General features: G+C 49.3%; 1 protein-coding gene across 12 annotated transcripts; it reads right to left on the bottom strand.

Moving 5' to 3' along the window:
- Positions 1–574: 574 nt before the first annotated feature.
- Positions 575–14,692, bottom strand: CARD19 (caspase recruitment domain family member 19). 12 transcript variants are annotated; one of them, XM_061199349.1, is made up of 6 exons: positions 14,545–14,683; positions 4,315–4,457; positions 2,680–2,833; positions 1,423–1,482; positions 1,104–1,175; positions 575–813 (listed from the first exon to the last, which is right to left on the bottom strand). In XM_061199349.1, the coding sequence occupies exons 1-6, from the start codon at positions 14,549–14,551 to the stop codon at positions 698–700; spliced, it is 552 nt and encodes a 183-aa protein (XP_061055332.1). In that variant the 5' UTR covers positions 14,552–14,683; the 3' UTR covers positions 575–697. The 12 variants fall into 12 exon arrangements, 11 of the variants coding, with proteins under 11 accessions (XP_061055332.1, XP_061055329.1, XP_061055331.1 ...); XM_061199346.1 differs by lacking the exon at positions 1,423–1,482 and having other exon boundaries at positions 1,104–1,380; positions 2,676–2,833; positions 4,238–4,457; positions 14,545–14,686; XM_061199348.1 differs by lacking the exon at positions 1,423–1,482 and having other exon boundaries at positions 2,676–2,833; positions 4,238–4,457; positions 14,545–14,684.
- Between the last annotated feature and the right edge of the window lie 729 nt (positions 14,693–15,421).

Genomic DNA, 15,421 nt, shown 5'->3' with positions numbered 1-15,421 from the left:
ATCAGGAAAGCAGGGGCAGCAGCCCACCTCCTGGGGCTGCTAGGAGGAATCAAATTAACACATGCTGGCACTAGGTATCATGAGGCATTTGGCTGGCGCCCCTCCATGGCCCAGGGCTCGGGTAACAGAGCAGCCCAGTGGGCCCTGTCCATCCTTGCCACCTGGGGCTGAGGGCTGGGGAAGGAGGGAAGATGGGCAGGGGCAGGTGTGGGGACCAACAACACCCAGGCAGGGGATGGCAGGAGGGGTTCAAGGTAGGGAGTTCTGGAGAGAAGCAGTGGAAGGCGGCCAGGGAGGGAGGGAAGGGAACACATGGCGGGGGATATCTGGACGTGGGCACTGGGGGACACAGCAGGGGTCATCTGGGGCAGGTAGCCCACATGGAGGGGTGAGGCCCAGGCCCGCAGGGGTCTGAGAAGGCGGCCTGAGCAGGACCTGGGTCTTGGGTTGGACTCGGGAAGCCAAGAGCCCACAGGGTCAGCCCCAGCTAGACATGCTGTCATGTCTTGTGTTGGAATCATCTAGAAAACACTCCTGAGAGAAGGGATAAGACTCAAACATTTAATATTGTTGAGCACCTATGTACAGTGAAGGTAAAGTGCTTGTTACATAAGTTATAAACAGTGAAAAGTAAACACTTAGAAAAGCAAGCCAGCCCCAGGGCAGCAAGCAGCCAGGCGGGCAGGGCTGGGATCGGTCAGAGCCCCCCCAGGTCATCTGTGAGGAAGGTCAGCAGGAAGCGGCTGACGTGCCTGTCGACGATGACAGGGGAGAAGCCCAGGACACGCCGGGCCCCTGGCAGCACCTTGGGGTCTGGAAGACAAGGGGGTCTCAGAACCCATCGAGAAGGCGCCTTCTCTCAGCCTCATGGCATCGCCAGCCCCACACCTGAGTGATGTGGGGTCCCCATGCCGAGTGGGCCTGCTTGCCACTGGCTCCCCACACAGGACCTCGACAAGGTCAGCATGGCAGGAAAGGAACCGCAGGGCTGCCACGCTGGGCCACAAGTAGGGGGCCTCAGGTGTAGGCCTCCGTCCATCCGGCAGGGCTCTGCCCCATGGTCTGGAGAGGACTGGGCTGAGGCTTGGCCAGGCAGCACCCACCTGGGGGGCAGCAGTAGACGAGGAGTGCCAGCCCTGCGGCCAGGCCGAGACAGGTCAGGAAGGCCACGGGTCCTGGGGAGAAATGCACGTGAGCAGCTCCCCGAGCCCAGGAGGGCGGGGAGGGGTCCAGAGGCCTCGAGGGACAGGCTCACACCCTGTGCTGGGGTCAGCTGGGCAGGGACGTCCCCAGTGAGCACCCTGAGGGGGTCTGTCCAACAGGAAGCCAGGAACGGAACCCGACTTGGAATGGAGAAGCCCCCGAGGCAGAGATGGAGCCCTGGGTGGGGGAACAGAGAGAAGGGACATGGGAGGCGGTTACCCCTGTCACTGAGCTCACGGCCTGCGGTGCCCGAGTCTAGCTCTGTGCAATCTGAGTTCTCTGGAAACAAAATCACAGGGTGCAGTTAGTCGTGGGTGGGCCAGAGGGTAAGGTGGTTGCCCCGCCCTCGGGAAACCAAGGGGGCTGTCGAGCCCCCTCCCCCAGACCACCCAGGCTTCTCAGGTTGTACCGGCGCTAAGCCCTCCAGGCTGTGTTTGGGGGGAGTCAGCGCCAGGGAGGGAACCCTGCACAGTTTTGTGTCTTCTCCTTTTGTCCACTTCATGAGAACTTGAGGACCATGGAGTAGGGGATTCACTGTTCCGTGGCAACCACAAGGCACCAAACACAGCGCAAACACCTGCCTGTCCAAAGTCTGATGATGTTGATGTGAGGGCAGGGCGCTCTTTCTCTTTCCCCAGACCCCACTGGGGCTCCCCCTAACCAGCCAGCTGCCAGACAGCCCTGAGGGCACCCTGGTAGGTACTTGACTCCAGGCAGGGCTGTGTGGTCCTGACAGCTGTGGTGACAGGATCGTCCCATGCTGGAGCTCAGGGCTCAGTCCTGCCAGCCTGTCCTTGGGGCCAAAGACACTGGCCCCAGGTCCAGCTGAGTGGCCTGAGATGAGCCACCTCTTCCCTCCCGGCCTCCAGCCTCTCATCCGAGGACTGAGGGACAGTAGCCACTCCTCCTGGGGACCTGAGTGCAGAGGCCTCAGGACTGAGCTGCCATCCCCGCTTGTACCTTCCCTGCACCCAACCTGGCAGCTCCGAGGATCCCTCGGGGCTCACAAGCCTCCCGGGCCCACAGGCCAGACCCTCTAAACCAAAACACATGTGTCTTGGACCAGCCATCTGTGTTAGAAACTGTTCTACAGAAACAGCCATGCCATGAGGATCTACCTGGGCGAAAGTGGATGCAACCTGCGTCGTGGGGGTTGGGGGGGTCAGTTCACTCAAGGCTGGTACAGCCTTCAGCCGCGAGCTATTTCTGATCAGAAGTGTAAGGGTTCCCAGATTCATTAGATTACAGAGGGAAGGGCAGAGCTGCATGCAAGAGATGCTACCTTTTGTGTAAAAATTGGCACAAGAAAAAGGGAGACAGAGGGACAGAGAGACAGAGAGAGGGAGACGTGGAGACAGAAATATCTATATTGTCTGAAATACTCTGAAGGCCACACAAGATGCAACCAGAGGGCAGTCTCTGGTGAAGGGCTGAACAAGAAGATGCCGAGGCCTGGGGACTGGGACACGCACTTACGCAGGGTGTGCCGGCTGGGCAGGCAGCTGTGCAGGGGCTGGGCATGGATGTACAGGGCCCGGTAGAACTCCTGGCAGTCCCGCTCACCGCTCCGCTGCAGGTGGCCCAAGAGGTCGCAGAGACGTACTCGCAGAGATACCTTGGGGTTCCGGAACTGGAGGAGGAAGGGGCACAAGACAGGTCAGGCTGGAGGACTCTGGGCTCAGCACCCAGCCCCAGCTTCCTCAATGGCTGTGATACCATCTAGGTGCTTGGAACACCCACGGGGAAGTAGCAATTGCTACCACAGCCTCATGCACTCCCATGTGGCACCCAAGACTGTGCTGCATGGCCACTAAGCCTTGCACTCCCACTGGAGGCCAGGACAGGTCAGCAAGAAAGATGGCGGTGACATTATTCCAAGTGTGGAAATTTAGTGGCTTGCTGACTTGGTTTTCCCATTTGTAAAAAGGGAATAATAAACCCACATGGTAGGGTCATTACAGGGAATCTCTGAGGTAATGATAATTTCTAGTAGTTTACACTCTACAGGAATGTGATTCAAGTTTTAAAAAATAAATCAAGGATTAAGCAGAAAAAAAAGGTGGCTTTTTTGATGTGGTTGACTGAAAAATATGTGGTTGTAAAGGTCAATGGACAGGGTACTTGGCATTGACCCCCAGAACCTGGAGGCTATGGCTCGGTGCTGCCACCTGGTGGTGGTGTACCATGCTACAAGGAACTAGAGTCAAACCACAAAGGTACAGAAGCCGCAAAGCAAAGGCAGATGTGCAGCAGAAGCCATGGGTACCTATGAGGAAAGGAACTGTAGTTTTGTGTGTGGAGTTTCCTTTTTCTCATGTAAACATCTGAGCTTTTCAAATTGTTTTTTACAATGAATGTGTATTCAACTTTTAATTACAAGATATAAATTTGAGCCCTTACTTTTTAACTCACTGTACTACTTCTGTAACTTAAGAAGCATCTGGGCCAGTAGCAGGGTCTGTGTTGATTCTAGTTCTGTTGAGGATCAATCTCACCTGTCCCTAGGAGAGACCACCAACCCTCCAAATAGCCCTGCACGTGGCACTGTTACCCTGTGCCAAGGCAGGAAGCTCAGCTCCAAGAGGAGAAGGACTCGCTCAGTCACCCAGATGGGAGGCAGGTCCTGCACCCCAAAGCCCCGGCTGGTCTCTAGCACCCACCCCAGCCCCACGGGGGAGCCAGAGAAGTGGGTGGGGCGAGCAAGGAGCACCCACTCTCACCCAGTGTCCCTGAATAGGATGGGCCAGATTACACCCAAAATGTTTGCCCACTTTGAACTTTTGGAAGATGCAGAGTGAAGAGCCCTATGGCACTGGGTAGGGCCTATCTGGTATCCCTGATCCCCTCCCACCCCAGCACTCCCCCGGTTCCCCCTCCCAGGTTTGTCTCATGTTGTGGCATGTTATCACATGTCTCCTGTGATCCTCCCAGCATTTCTGGAAGGGGCCAGAAGGCCTGATGGCATATAAAGAGACTAAGGCTCAAAGAGCTGATGTTCTGGGCCCAAGGTCACCCTAAGGAGACAGGTTTTCACCTCCAAGCTGTCCTGCCCCCCGCTTCTCCCAGCCCAGAGAGGAAGGGATGGGAAAGCAGCCTCAGGTTCCTTGGCACCTTTTCCGCATCCTTGTTGCTGAGGATCTGGGGGTAGTAGCGGTTCAGCTGGAGGATAATCCTGTCCACCTGCTGCTCACTCAGGCGCCCAAGGCCTGTGAGGAAAGGCATGTCCTGGACCAGGCGGTCACAGTAGGTCTGCTCTGAAACAGAAGCAGAGAACACAGAGGGAATGAGCCAGCTCAGCCCAAAAAGGGGGTGGCGAGACCCACACACCATGATGCAGCCATGGCAGGGACCCTTCGCAGCAAGGTCCCCATGCCGACCGAGAGGTGTACCAGCTGTAAGCACCTGGACAACTGCTGACATCCCAGCTCATGCACAGCCCAGAGTTCCCCCATGTCATGCCAACACCCTTGCCAGAAAGTGGAGTGGGTGAGTGCAGTGATAAAGGTTCATAGTGCTCAAAAGCAGAGCAGAGCCTCTGGCTCCTATCTTTTATGCCTGAGAGCTTATCGCAAAAAAACTCAGAAGGGCGAAGAACCTGCTGTCTGTTGGGCCCCCTCAGTGCCCTCTAGAAATAGCCAGGCCCGAGGAAGGGCACAGGCAGCCTGGAGAAGGCCCAATCTTGAAGCTTCTACAGTCGCTGTTGTCATGGGGACAGGATACACAAAGACAGGAGCACAGGGTTTGGAGTGGCCTGTGCTGGCATGGCCACCAGACACAGTGTATCTGCAAGGCCTTGAGAAGCTGCCACCAACAGCAGACCAGCATGCTTTGCCCAGGAGGCTGGGGAATGCCTTTTCTTTTGTTTTTTTCTTTCAGAATCACCATTAAAGCATCACTGTTGCACTATCTTTCCCATTAAGAATGTCCCTTAGAATGACAAGTCTTTAAAGGCAAGCGGTGGGGAGAGGTCGGTGGGCAGTTGACAAAGAAATCTCTGAATCTCTGAGGGAGGGTCCCAAGTTCCTGCAGCACCAGCTGCCTGAACAAGTGCACCACCGTACCTACCTGTGGCACCTTGTCCTGTTTCCTGGTGGACCCAGGGGATGGGGGGCAGGCAGAGCTGTATAGGAGGAGAGTTTCTGTATGTGACTGAAGTTAAGTTGGTATCAATTCAAATTAGATAGTTGTAACTTTAGGGTATTATGTATAATCCTCATGGTAACCACAAAGAAAATGTCCATAGAATATACACAAAAGGAAATCAAAATGTGTTACTACAGAAAATCAACACAAAAGAAGGAAGGGAAGAAATGAAGGAAAAAAAGCTACGAGACAGACAGAAAACAAACAGCAAAAAGGCAGAAACAAGTTATCCCTTATCAGTAATTACTTTAAATGTAAATGGATTAAACTCTCTAATCAAAAGACATAGATTAGCGAAGTGGATTTGTAGTATCGTGATTTATAATAAGAAATATATATTTGGTCTTTGTCCCAATTCCTGGCACACAGTTTCTAAAACCCAAGGAATTTCCTAAGTGATGACAGCTGTGAAGGTGAAAGGATATCTTTTGTTACTCATAACAAGCCCTTTCCAACCTCATCTGACTTTGTATTAATGAGGTGATTTTGGGAAAGCCCCTAAATAACCACAGGGTGGGAGCTGATTGCCAGTGGAACCAACCACGTAATTCGAGGGGTGGAACTTTCAGTCCTCCCCATCTCACTTCCCCTTGCAATGTCTGGGGAGGGAAGAGGGGCTGGAGGTTCAATCAATCACCAGTAGCCAGTGATTTAATCAGTCATGCCTACCTAAGGAAGCCTGCATAAAACCCCCCAAAAATGGGGTTTGGAGCACTCTAAGTTACTGAATATGTGGAGGTGCTGAGAGGGTGGCCTGCCTGGGAGGAGCATGGAGCTTCCATGCTTTGCTTCTCACATGCTTTGCCCTATGCATCTTTTCCATCCGGATGCTCATTTATATCCTTGAAATATCCTTTGTAACAAACTGGCAATAGTGTTTTCCTGAGTTCTGTGAACTATTCTAGCAAATAGGGTCACAAGGAGAGGGTCATGGGAACTCAGATTTACAGCCAGTCAGTTAGAAGCACAGGGGACAACCTGGACTCGTGATCGGCATCTCAAGTGGGGGCAATCTCGTGGGACTGAGCCTAAAGTTAACCTATGGGATCTGACGCTATCTCTGGATAGATGGTGTCAGAATTGAATTAAATTATAGGACCCCCAGCTGGTGTCCACCAAAGTCGCGATTGGCATCTCAAGTGGGGGCAATCTCGTGGGACTGAGCCTAAAGTTAACCTATGGGATCTGACACTATCTCTGGATAGATGGTGTCAAATTGAATTAAATTATAGGACTCCCAGTTGGTGTCCACCAAAGTCGCGATTGGCATCTCAAGTGGGGGCAATCTCGTGGGACTGAGCCTAAAGTTAACCTATGGGATCTGACACTATCTCTCGATAGATGGTGTCAGAATTGAATTAAATTATAGGACTCCCAGTTGGTGTCCACCGAAGAACTGGAAAATTGCTTGGTAGGGGAAAAAACCCACACATTCCATAACCAGAAGTGTCAGAAGTATTGAGAAACATAAGCGTTGTATGTAAGAGTAGAAGAGAAAAAGAATTTTTTCCTCTCAGGATTTAAAAAACATGATTTAACTATATACCGTCTTCAAAAGACTCACTTTAGGTCTAAAGACAGAAAAAGGTTGAAGGTGAAAGAATGGAACAAGATATTCCATACCAATAGTAACCAAAAGAGAATTTACATTGCTATACTAATATGAAAAAAAAATAGGCTTTAAGGCAAAAGCTGTTATGAGACAAAGAAGTACATTATATATTAATAAAGTGATCAATCACCAAGAAGTTAGAACATATATGCACCAAATATCAGAGCCCCAAAATATTTAAAGCAAACATTGGCAGAATTGAAGGGAGAAATAGAAAGCTTTATGATAATAGCTGGAAACTTCAACAGACCACTTTCAATAATAGAATAACCAGACAGAAGATCAATAAGGCAATAGAGGATGTGAACAGCCCCATAAACTAATGATACCTAACAGACATAGACACAACACTCCACCCAACAATAGCCGAATATACACTCTTCTCAAGTGCACAGGGAACATTATCCAAAATAGACCACAAAACACAGTTAACCATAAAATGTGTCTTAATATATTTTAAAGGATTGACATAATAAAAGGATCTTTTCTGATCACATGGAATAAAGCTAGAAATCAATAACAGTAGGAAAAGTGGAAAATTCACAATTATGTGGACATTAAACAACAAATGCATCAAAGAGGAAATCACAAGAGAAATCAGAAAATACCTTGAGAAAAATGAAAATAAAAATACAGCATACTAAAAATTTAAGGGATGCAGTGAAAGTAGTACTGAGAGGAAAATTTACAGCTGTAAATGCACATACTAAAATAGAAGATCTCAAATCAATAACCTAATGTTACATCTTAAGGAACTAGAAAAGGAAAAGCAAACTAAACCCAAAGCTTGTAGAAGGATGGAAATGATAAAGATTAGAGTGAAGATAAATGAAATAGAAAAACAATAGAAAAATAGAAAAACAAAACCAAAAGTTGGTTCCAGAAAGATCAACAAAATTGGCAAACCTTTAGCTAGATTAACAAAGAAAAAAGAGAGGAGGTTCAAATTACTAATATCAGAAATATTACTATGAATTTTACAGAAATAAAAAGGATTATAAAAGAATACTGTGGACATTTATACCAACAAATTGGACAACCTAGATAAAATGGACAAATTCCTAAAAACACACAATCTACCAAAGCTGAATCATGAAGAAACAGAAAATCTGAAAGGACCTATTACTAATAAGGAGATTCAATCAGTAGTTAAAGTGGTCTCAACAAATAAAAGCCCAGAATCAGATGGCTTCACTGATGAATTCTACCAAACATTTAAAGAACTAATACCAATCCTTCTCAAACTCTAAAAATAAAGTTACCACATGATCCTGCAATCCTACTCCTGAGCATATATCTGGAGAAAACTCTAGTTTGCAACCCAATGTTCATAGCAGCACTATTTACAAAAGCCAAGACATGGCAGCAACCTAAATGTCCACTGACAGATGAATGAATAAAGAAGATGTGGTATATATATATACACAATACAATATTACTCAACTATAAAAAAGAATGAAATAATGACATTTGCAGCAATATGGTTGGACCTAGAAATTATCATATTAAGTGAAGTAAGTCAGACAGAGAAAGATAAATATCATACAATATCAGTTACATGTGGAATCTAAAAAAATGACACAAATGAGCTTATTTACAACACAGAAATAGACTCACAGACATAGAAAACTTATGGTTACCAAAGGGGATGGGGGGGATAAATTAGGAGTCTGGGATTAACATATACACACTACCATGTATAAAATAGATAAACAACAAGGACCCACTGCATAGCACAGGAAACTATACTCAGTATCGTGTAACAACGAATAACATAAAAGAATCTGAAAAAACTATATATATATGTATGTACATATGTATAACTAAATCACTTTGCTGTACACTTGAAACTAACACACACTGCAAATTAACTACATGTCAATTAAAAAACTTAAAAAAAGGAATAAAATACTTAGAAATAAACTTAACCAAGGATGTGGAAGACTTGGACACTGAATCTACAAAACATTGCTGAAAGAAATTTTAAAAGACACAGATAAATGGAAAGACATCCCATGTTCATGGGCTGGAAGACTTAATATTGTGAGGATGACAATACTACCCAAAGTGATCTAGGAATTCAATGTAATCCCTATCCAAACCCCAATAAATGTTTTTTGTTTTTCATCCTAAAATTCATATGGAATCTCAAAGGACTTTTATGGCCAAAACAATCCTGAAAAGGAAAGAAGGTGGATGACTCATACTTCCTGATTTCAAAATTTACCATAAAGCTACAAGAATCAAAACTGTGGTACCGACATAAGGACAGACATATAGACCAATGTAATAGACTAGAAAGTCCAGAAATAAACACTATTTTGAGTGGGGAAAAAAAAAGACTGAGGACAACCCACAGAATGGGACAAGTATTTGCAAAGCGTATATCTGATTAGGCATTAATATATAGAGAGAGAGAATATAAAAAGAACTCCTACAATGCAACAACAACAAAAAAATCCTATAAAGTAACCAATACAAAAATGAGCAAAAGACTTGCATAGGTATTTCTCCAAAGAAGATGTACAAATGACTACTAAGCATATGAAAAGATGCTCAACATCACTAGTCATTAGGGAAATGCAAATCAAACTACAATGAGATAACCACTTCATACACATTAAGGTAAAATAAATACATGGAGAGAGAGGGAATATGAATATGAGGATGAGGAGAAACTGGAACTCTCATGCATTACTGGTGGGCATGTAAAATGGTGCGGCCACTATGGAAAACAGTATGGCTATTCCTCAAAAAGTTAAACAAATACTTCAGCAATTTCATTCCTGGGTACACACTCAAAAGAACTGAAAGCAGAGACTCAAACAGGTATGTGCACACCAAGTTCAGAGTAGCATTATTCACAAAAGGCAAAAGGTAAAAACAACCCAAGTGTCCACGGACAGATGAATAGAGAGACAAAATGTGGTATACATACAATGGAATATTATACAACCATAAAAAGGAACGGAATTTTAAAACATGGATTTGACAACATGGATGACTGTGAAAACGTTATGCTAAGTGAAATAAGTCAGACACAAAAGGACAAACGTTGTATGATTCCACTTACATGAACTATCTAGAATAAGCAAATTCTAAAGACAGAAAGTAGAATAGTGATTACCAGGAGCTGGGGGTAGGGGAGAAAGGGGAGTTATTGTTTAATGGGCACAGAGTTTCTCTTTGGGATGATGAAAAGTTCTGGAAATGCATAGTGGTGACAGCTTCACAACATCGTGGATGTATTTAATGCCACTGAAATGGTTAAAATGGTAAATTTTATGTTCTGTATATTTTACCACATACATACATATAAAGGTGAATGGATAATATATTAAACTGTGGTTCAGTTTAGTAAGTTACAATGGAATATAATTCAGTGATAAAAAGACCTATTAAGTCACAAAAAGACCTATGAAGTCACAAAAAGACATGGAGGAAACTTAAATGCATTTTGCTAAAGGTTAAAGAAGCCAATTTGAAAAGGCTATATACTATATGATCCCAAGTATATGATATTCCAGAAAATGCAAGACTATGGAGAACAGTAAAAAGATCAGTGGTTGCCAAGGGTTAGGGAAGAGGGAGGGATAAATATGTAGAGCACAGATTTTTAGCCAGGTAAAACTACTTGTATGATACTGTAATGGTGGACACAGGACATTACGAATTTTTCAAAAATCATGCAATATACAACACAAGGACTTTAGTTAGTAATACCTAAAGTTATTAATATTCTATCAACATTGGTTCATTAAGTGCAACAAACATACCACACAAATGCAAGATGTTAATAATACAAGAAACGGGGTGTGGGGACCCTCTGTGCTATCTGCTCAATTTTCTATAAACTAAAAATGTTCTAAAAATAAAATCTATTAATTAAAAAGAAATCCTATTTGGAAATTCCATAGCTGAATTTTAAAGAAAAAAAATGAGAGTCACAGAAAGCAGATGAATTCTTGGATTGGGTGGGGTTCCCTGGAAAGGAGCATGAAAGAACTTTCTGGAGTGATAGAAATGTTCTGTCTTGATTAGGCCTGGGCTAGTTGTTCCATGGGTGCATTCATTAGTCAAAACTTATAGAATTATTCACTAAAAATGAGTGTATTTGTAAGTAAATACTACCTCAATAATGTTGATTTTTTTAAAATAGGGTCATTGAGGTGGAACAAGTGGGGCCTCCTCCCTGATTTCTTCCATGAGGCCAACTCAACAGACTGTCTTTCTCATCTCTCTCTGCTGATGCTACCTCCTCCTGGATGGTCTTTTCTCCCCCAGAATATGAATTTCTAACTTCTGATCCTCCGAGCCTCTGAAAGTCAACCTTGAAAATGGACTTGTCAGCAGCTCCAACTTGGTGAAGAAGCCATGGACAGGGATGCAGAGAGACCTGCCACCACCACACGGCAGGACCCTCCTGGCCACCTGGCTTCAGCATCTACAACCTCTCTGATTAAAGAGTTAATATTGGCCATAGTTCATGGAGTGTGCCCCATGCTTGGGCATTCTGTGGGCTCTAGGCATACAGATAATCATCATTCTTCCATCAGCTCTGCTACACAAGCATGACTACCACCCCCATCTTCAGAAGAAGAAACTGAAGCACAACGAGTAGACTTATCTAAGACCTGCCTAAGACCTCAACCAGCTAGGGAGTGATGTATCGAGGTCAGGACCCAGGCACAGTGTTGGGGCCAACTCTTGACATCTAAATTTTCTGCCTCTCTAATCAACCTACTAATTAACTATGCAATTAGCTGCATCATGTCTGTTCCTGGCCAAGCCATAGGCTGTCTTGCCCAGCACTGCCAGTGTGTGCACCTGTGCATAGAGCCAGCACACACTAAGCACTAGGGAAGTTTGGGAATGAATGGACATAGGTCCAAGGCTCAAGGGCGAGGGCTGTCAGTGGATGGTGGCCAGCATCTTGCAGTGGCTCCTCCTACCCTGCAGGCTGCTAGCCAGGTGGGGCCTCCATTGCCTGCAGCTGCCAGTCACCTGGCACGATGGCATAGCCTGGGGGCCAAAGCTCTGGGCTCTGCTGTGCGCTGTGCTTCCTGTGGTCTTTGTGAGCTGTGCACACAAACCACACCCAAGCAGCCATTCAGAGGCATGAGAAAGCACAAGAAAGGAAACCACTTTGGTCCCAAGTGCTGATAAACAGTCCCAGACAGTTTTTACAGGACAAAGGAAGAGGAATGCTCTGGCATAAAATTCACCAGCAACCTCTGCTAAGCCCTACCTCTCCCATCATCTTGCCCTCCTGGCAGCACCACAACCATAGACAACACCCCCCCCCCAACCTGTTAGCCTGGCTTGGCAATCGAGGCCCTGTGGGAGCTGGCCTCACTTGCCCTCACCGGGCCTCCCAGGCCCCTGAGCCATCCCTGCACAGCAACCCCCAACTGCAGTGTACTGCCCAGGATTCCCGCCCTTGGCACAAGAATACCTGTCCCTGTGGTTTCCGCCTGGCTAACTCATGCTCACTGCCCTCCCGCCAAGAGACCTTCCTGAGCTCCCCTGCCGCCCCACCCCAACCAAAGTCCAGATGCTTGGACCTCAACCTCCCCTCCCAAATTGAATCTCCCAGAATCCCCTCCTGTCCCAGTGCCCAACCTGGCCTCAGGCATGGAGTTGAGATGGCGCACTCCCCAGCACACCACAAGGCAGGGACTGGTTCTGCAGCAACAGCAATTGCTGCAGTGACACTCGGCCAGTGCTGGCCCTGAGCAGACGCATCAGGCCCCCACACACTCACTCTGCAACCCTTTGTAGAGGCCCCAGAACCAACACGAGGCAGGTTCCTGTTAGTGCATGGAGACAGTGAGCCAGGAACTTGAGGCCCGCAGCCTTGCAAGCCTGCCCATTTGACCCTCCAAGGCCTGTGCTCTCTGGGCCCCAGTTCCCCATACCAAAAATGAAGGGCTCTGAGGGAAGGGGTCTCTAGAGGCCCAGGACACAGAGATGGCACGGAGAAAGGGGGTTGGTGGGCCTGGGCAGGGTCTAGTCCTGGCTCTGCCACTGACTGCCCCAGCGGTCTGGGGCACCTGCCCAACCTGACACTTTATTTCCTCACCCACACATAGACATTCCACTTTTCCCCATACAGCAGTTCTGAATGGGAAGCACCTGATGCAAGACCATGTGCACAGTAGGTACAATAGACGCTGGAACAATGCGGCGGTTGGGGACGCAGATCCCTGAGCAGTCGAAAATCCACACATTACTTTACAGTCAGCCCTCCATATCCATAATTTTGCATCCAAGGATTCAGCCAACCTGGGGTCATGTAGTACTATAGTATGTATCGAAAAAAAATCTACATATAAATGGACCCTCACATTTGAAACCTCAGCTCAAAGGGTCAACTGTACTCAGAAACAGCAGCCACAGATAAAAGAATTCAGAGAGATAACAGGGGAATGCACAGCAGCTGGGGTCTCTTCTGGCTAAGGCTGGGACACTGGTGTCCTGGAAATCACCAGGGTCCTGCCCATGAAATCCTACTTGTGTGCAGGACTCAGGCTGGGACTCCAGTGAGTGCTGGGGAGAGAACAGGGACTTCTGGGGCCTCCCTGACCCCGTGGGCCACCCCTAGGTAACTTCTACCTCATGAAGCAGCCTGACCATGCTGTCATGGGCTCTGTCACCAGCCTGTCTCTCTCATGGAGCTTCTCCTACAGGGAAAGGTCCATAGAGAAGGGTCACCCTGCTCAGTTAGGGTCAGTTAGGTGGTGGGCGGGTCCCCATTCGAGAGGCCCTTGGCGGATGGCTGGGCTGGAGAACCCATCCTGGGAAAAGAAAGAGGGACTGGGGCAGTTCAGTATGGGGCACAAAGCCTTCGGGGACCGAGTCTGTGTCCACAATTCCCCTGGGCCTGTCGCTGGGCAAGGGGTGCAGCCTGGGAGGCACCACAGAGTCCCACAGGTACCACGCACTGCCCAGGTATGCACCACCTGTTGGGCATTCTCTTCAGGTGGCTGTGAGGATGGAACGTCTATATTTCCTGATAGAAGCACAGTAGAATCATTTTTACTTTCACCTCCCACTGTCAAGCCTCAACCCCCTCCCCCCCCCCACCGCCCATGCAGCATCTCCCCACCTACAGACGTGCACTGGTCCCTGCCCTCCTGGAACCCTCCACGACGTGGCCCCCACCCACTAGAACCTTCCATGGCCTGACCTGGCCTCACCCCACAGAACCATTCCAGGTCCAGCCTCCGTCCCCCAGAACCCTCTAGGGCCTCACCCTCCAGAACCCTCCAAGGCGGGGCCCCCAACGCTCAGAAGCCTCCAGGGCATGACGTGGCCTTGCCCAACAGAACTCTCCAGGGTGTGTCCATGGCCCCCGCCCCCAAGAACCCTCCAGGACCCGGCGTGGCCTCGCCCCCCAAGAACCCGGCCCCGGGCCGCGAGCCGCTCTGCCGTCGTCTCGTCGACAGGACACTCAGTCACGGGCAAGGTCACTCGCCGCCGCGAAGAGCGGCCCCCGGTGTGGCATCGGGACATCCGGACCCTATGGGCCACCGTGGCCGCGCGCCCGTCCCTGTATGGCAGGCACGACCCCGGACCGCGCTCACCTGTCATGGCGCCGGCACGCCGTGCACCCAGCTGGCCCGGCCAGTCCCCCTGCCGCCGTCAACCCCCTGGCTGTCTGTGCGCTGCCCGTCGACCCCTGTGACGGCCGCCCGCTCTTTCCCTGTGAGCCCCGCCCCCGGCATCGTCGCGGCTAAGCCCTAACCCCGCCCCCACTGAGCCCGCCCCTTCCCGATAGGCCCAGTCTGTAGCGTCCGCTGCGTAGCCTCGAGGGCTCTAAATCCCCATCCCTCACTCGAGCCCCGCTTCCGAACGCATGGGCTACGAAAGCTGCCGAGCCCTTAGCCCTTCCCCTCACTGGGCCCGCGCGGGGCATCGGCTCTGTCACCGCGAGAGCTCTAAACCCCGCCCGCACTGAGCCCCACCCTCACGGACGTTAGCTCTGTCGCTGCCACAGCCCTTGAGCTCCGCCCCTTGCTGAGCCCGGTCCTCATCAGTTACTGGGCCTCTAGAAGCCTTAAGCCTTGAGCCTCGCTCCCGCCCGCAAGGGGTACCCTCAGCTCCGCCTCTCACTGAGTTCCGCCCCCGCTGTCCTGGGCTACGTCACCACCAGATCCCTGAGCCCCGCCCTTTTCCACGCGGCCCCGCCCCCGCCTGCGTCGATGGCGTCGCCGCGACCACTCTAAATGCCGCCCCCATTCTAGCCCCGCCCCCTCCGGCGCCAGCTACGTCCCCGCGCAGCTCTGAGTCCCGCCCCTCACCCGAGCCTCACCTCCATCTCTGGCACAGTCTCCATTATAGCCTATGTTCTCCTCCTTGGTCTTTTCCCTGCTTTGGACCCGCTCAGTCTTGGCCTCCCGGGGCGGCCAGGGTCCGGACCTGGCTGAGCGCTTCCGGGCACAGTCCACCGTGCCCGTGCGC

This window comes from Eubalaena glacialis, chromosome 9, assembly GCF_028564815.1.
Source record: "Eubalaena glacialis isolate mEubGla1 chromosome 9, mEubGla1.1.hap2.+ XY, whole genome shotgun sequence".
Classification (NCBI taxonomy): Eukaryota; Metazoa; Chordata; class Mammalia; order Artiodactyla; family Balaenidae; genus Eubalaena; species Eubalaena glacialis.
Note: the sequence above shows the minus strand (reverse complement) of the source record. Positions and strands in the feature narration are given on the sequence as shown.

Bases quoted from the DNA above. Each gene is read 5' to 3' on its own strand.
- CARD19 (XM_061199343.1), bottom strand. The intron at 2,834-4,237 runs GTGAAAACCTGT...TTCCTCCTCCAG, and splicing joins GGGGGCAGGACAGCTTGGAG to TTCCGGAACCCCAAGGTATC. The intron at 1,381-2,675 runs GTGCGTGTCCCA...TCCCCCACCCAG, and splicing joins AGCCGGCACACCCTGCGTAA to GGCTCCATCTCTGCCTCGGG.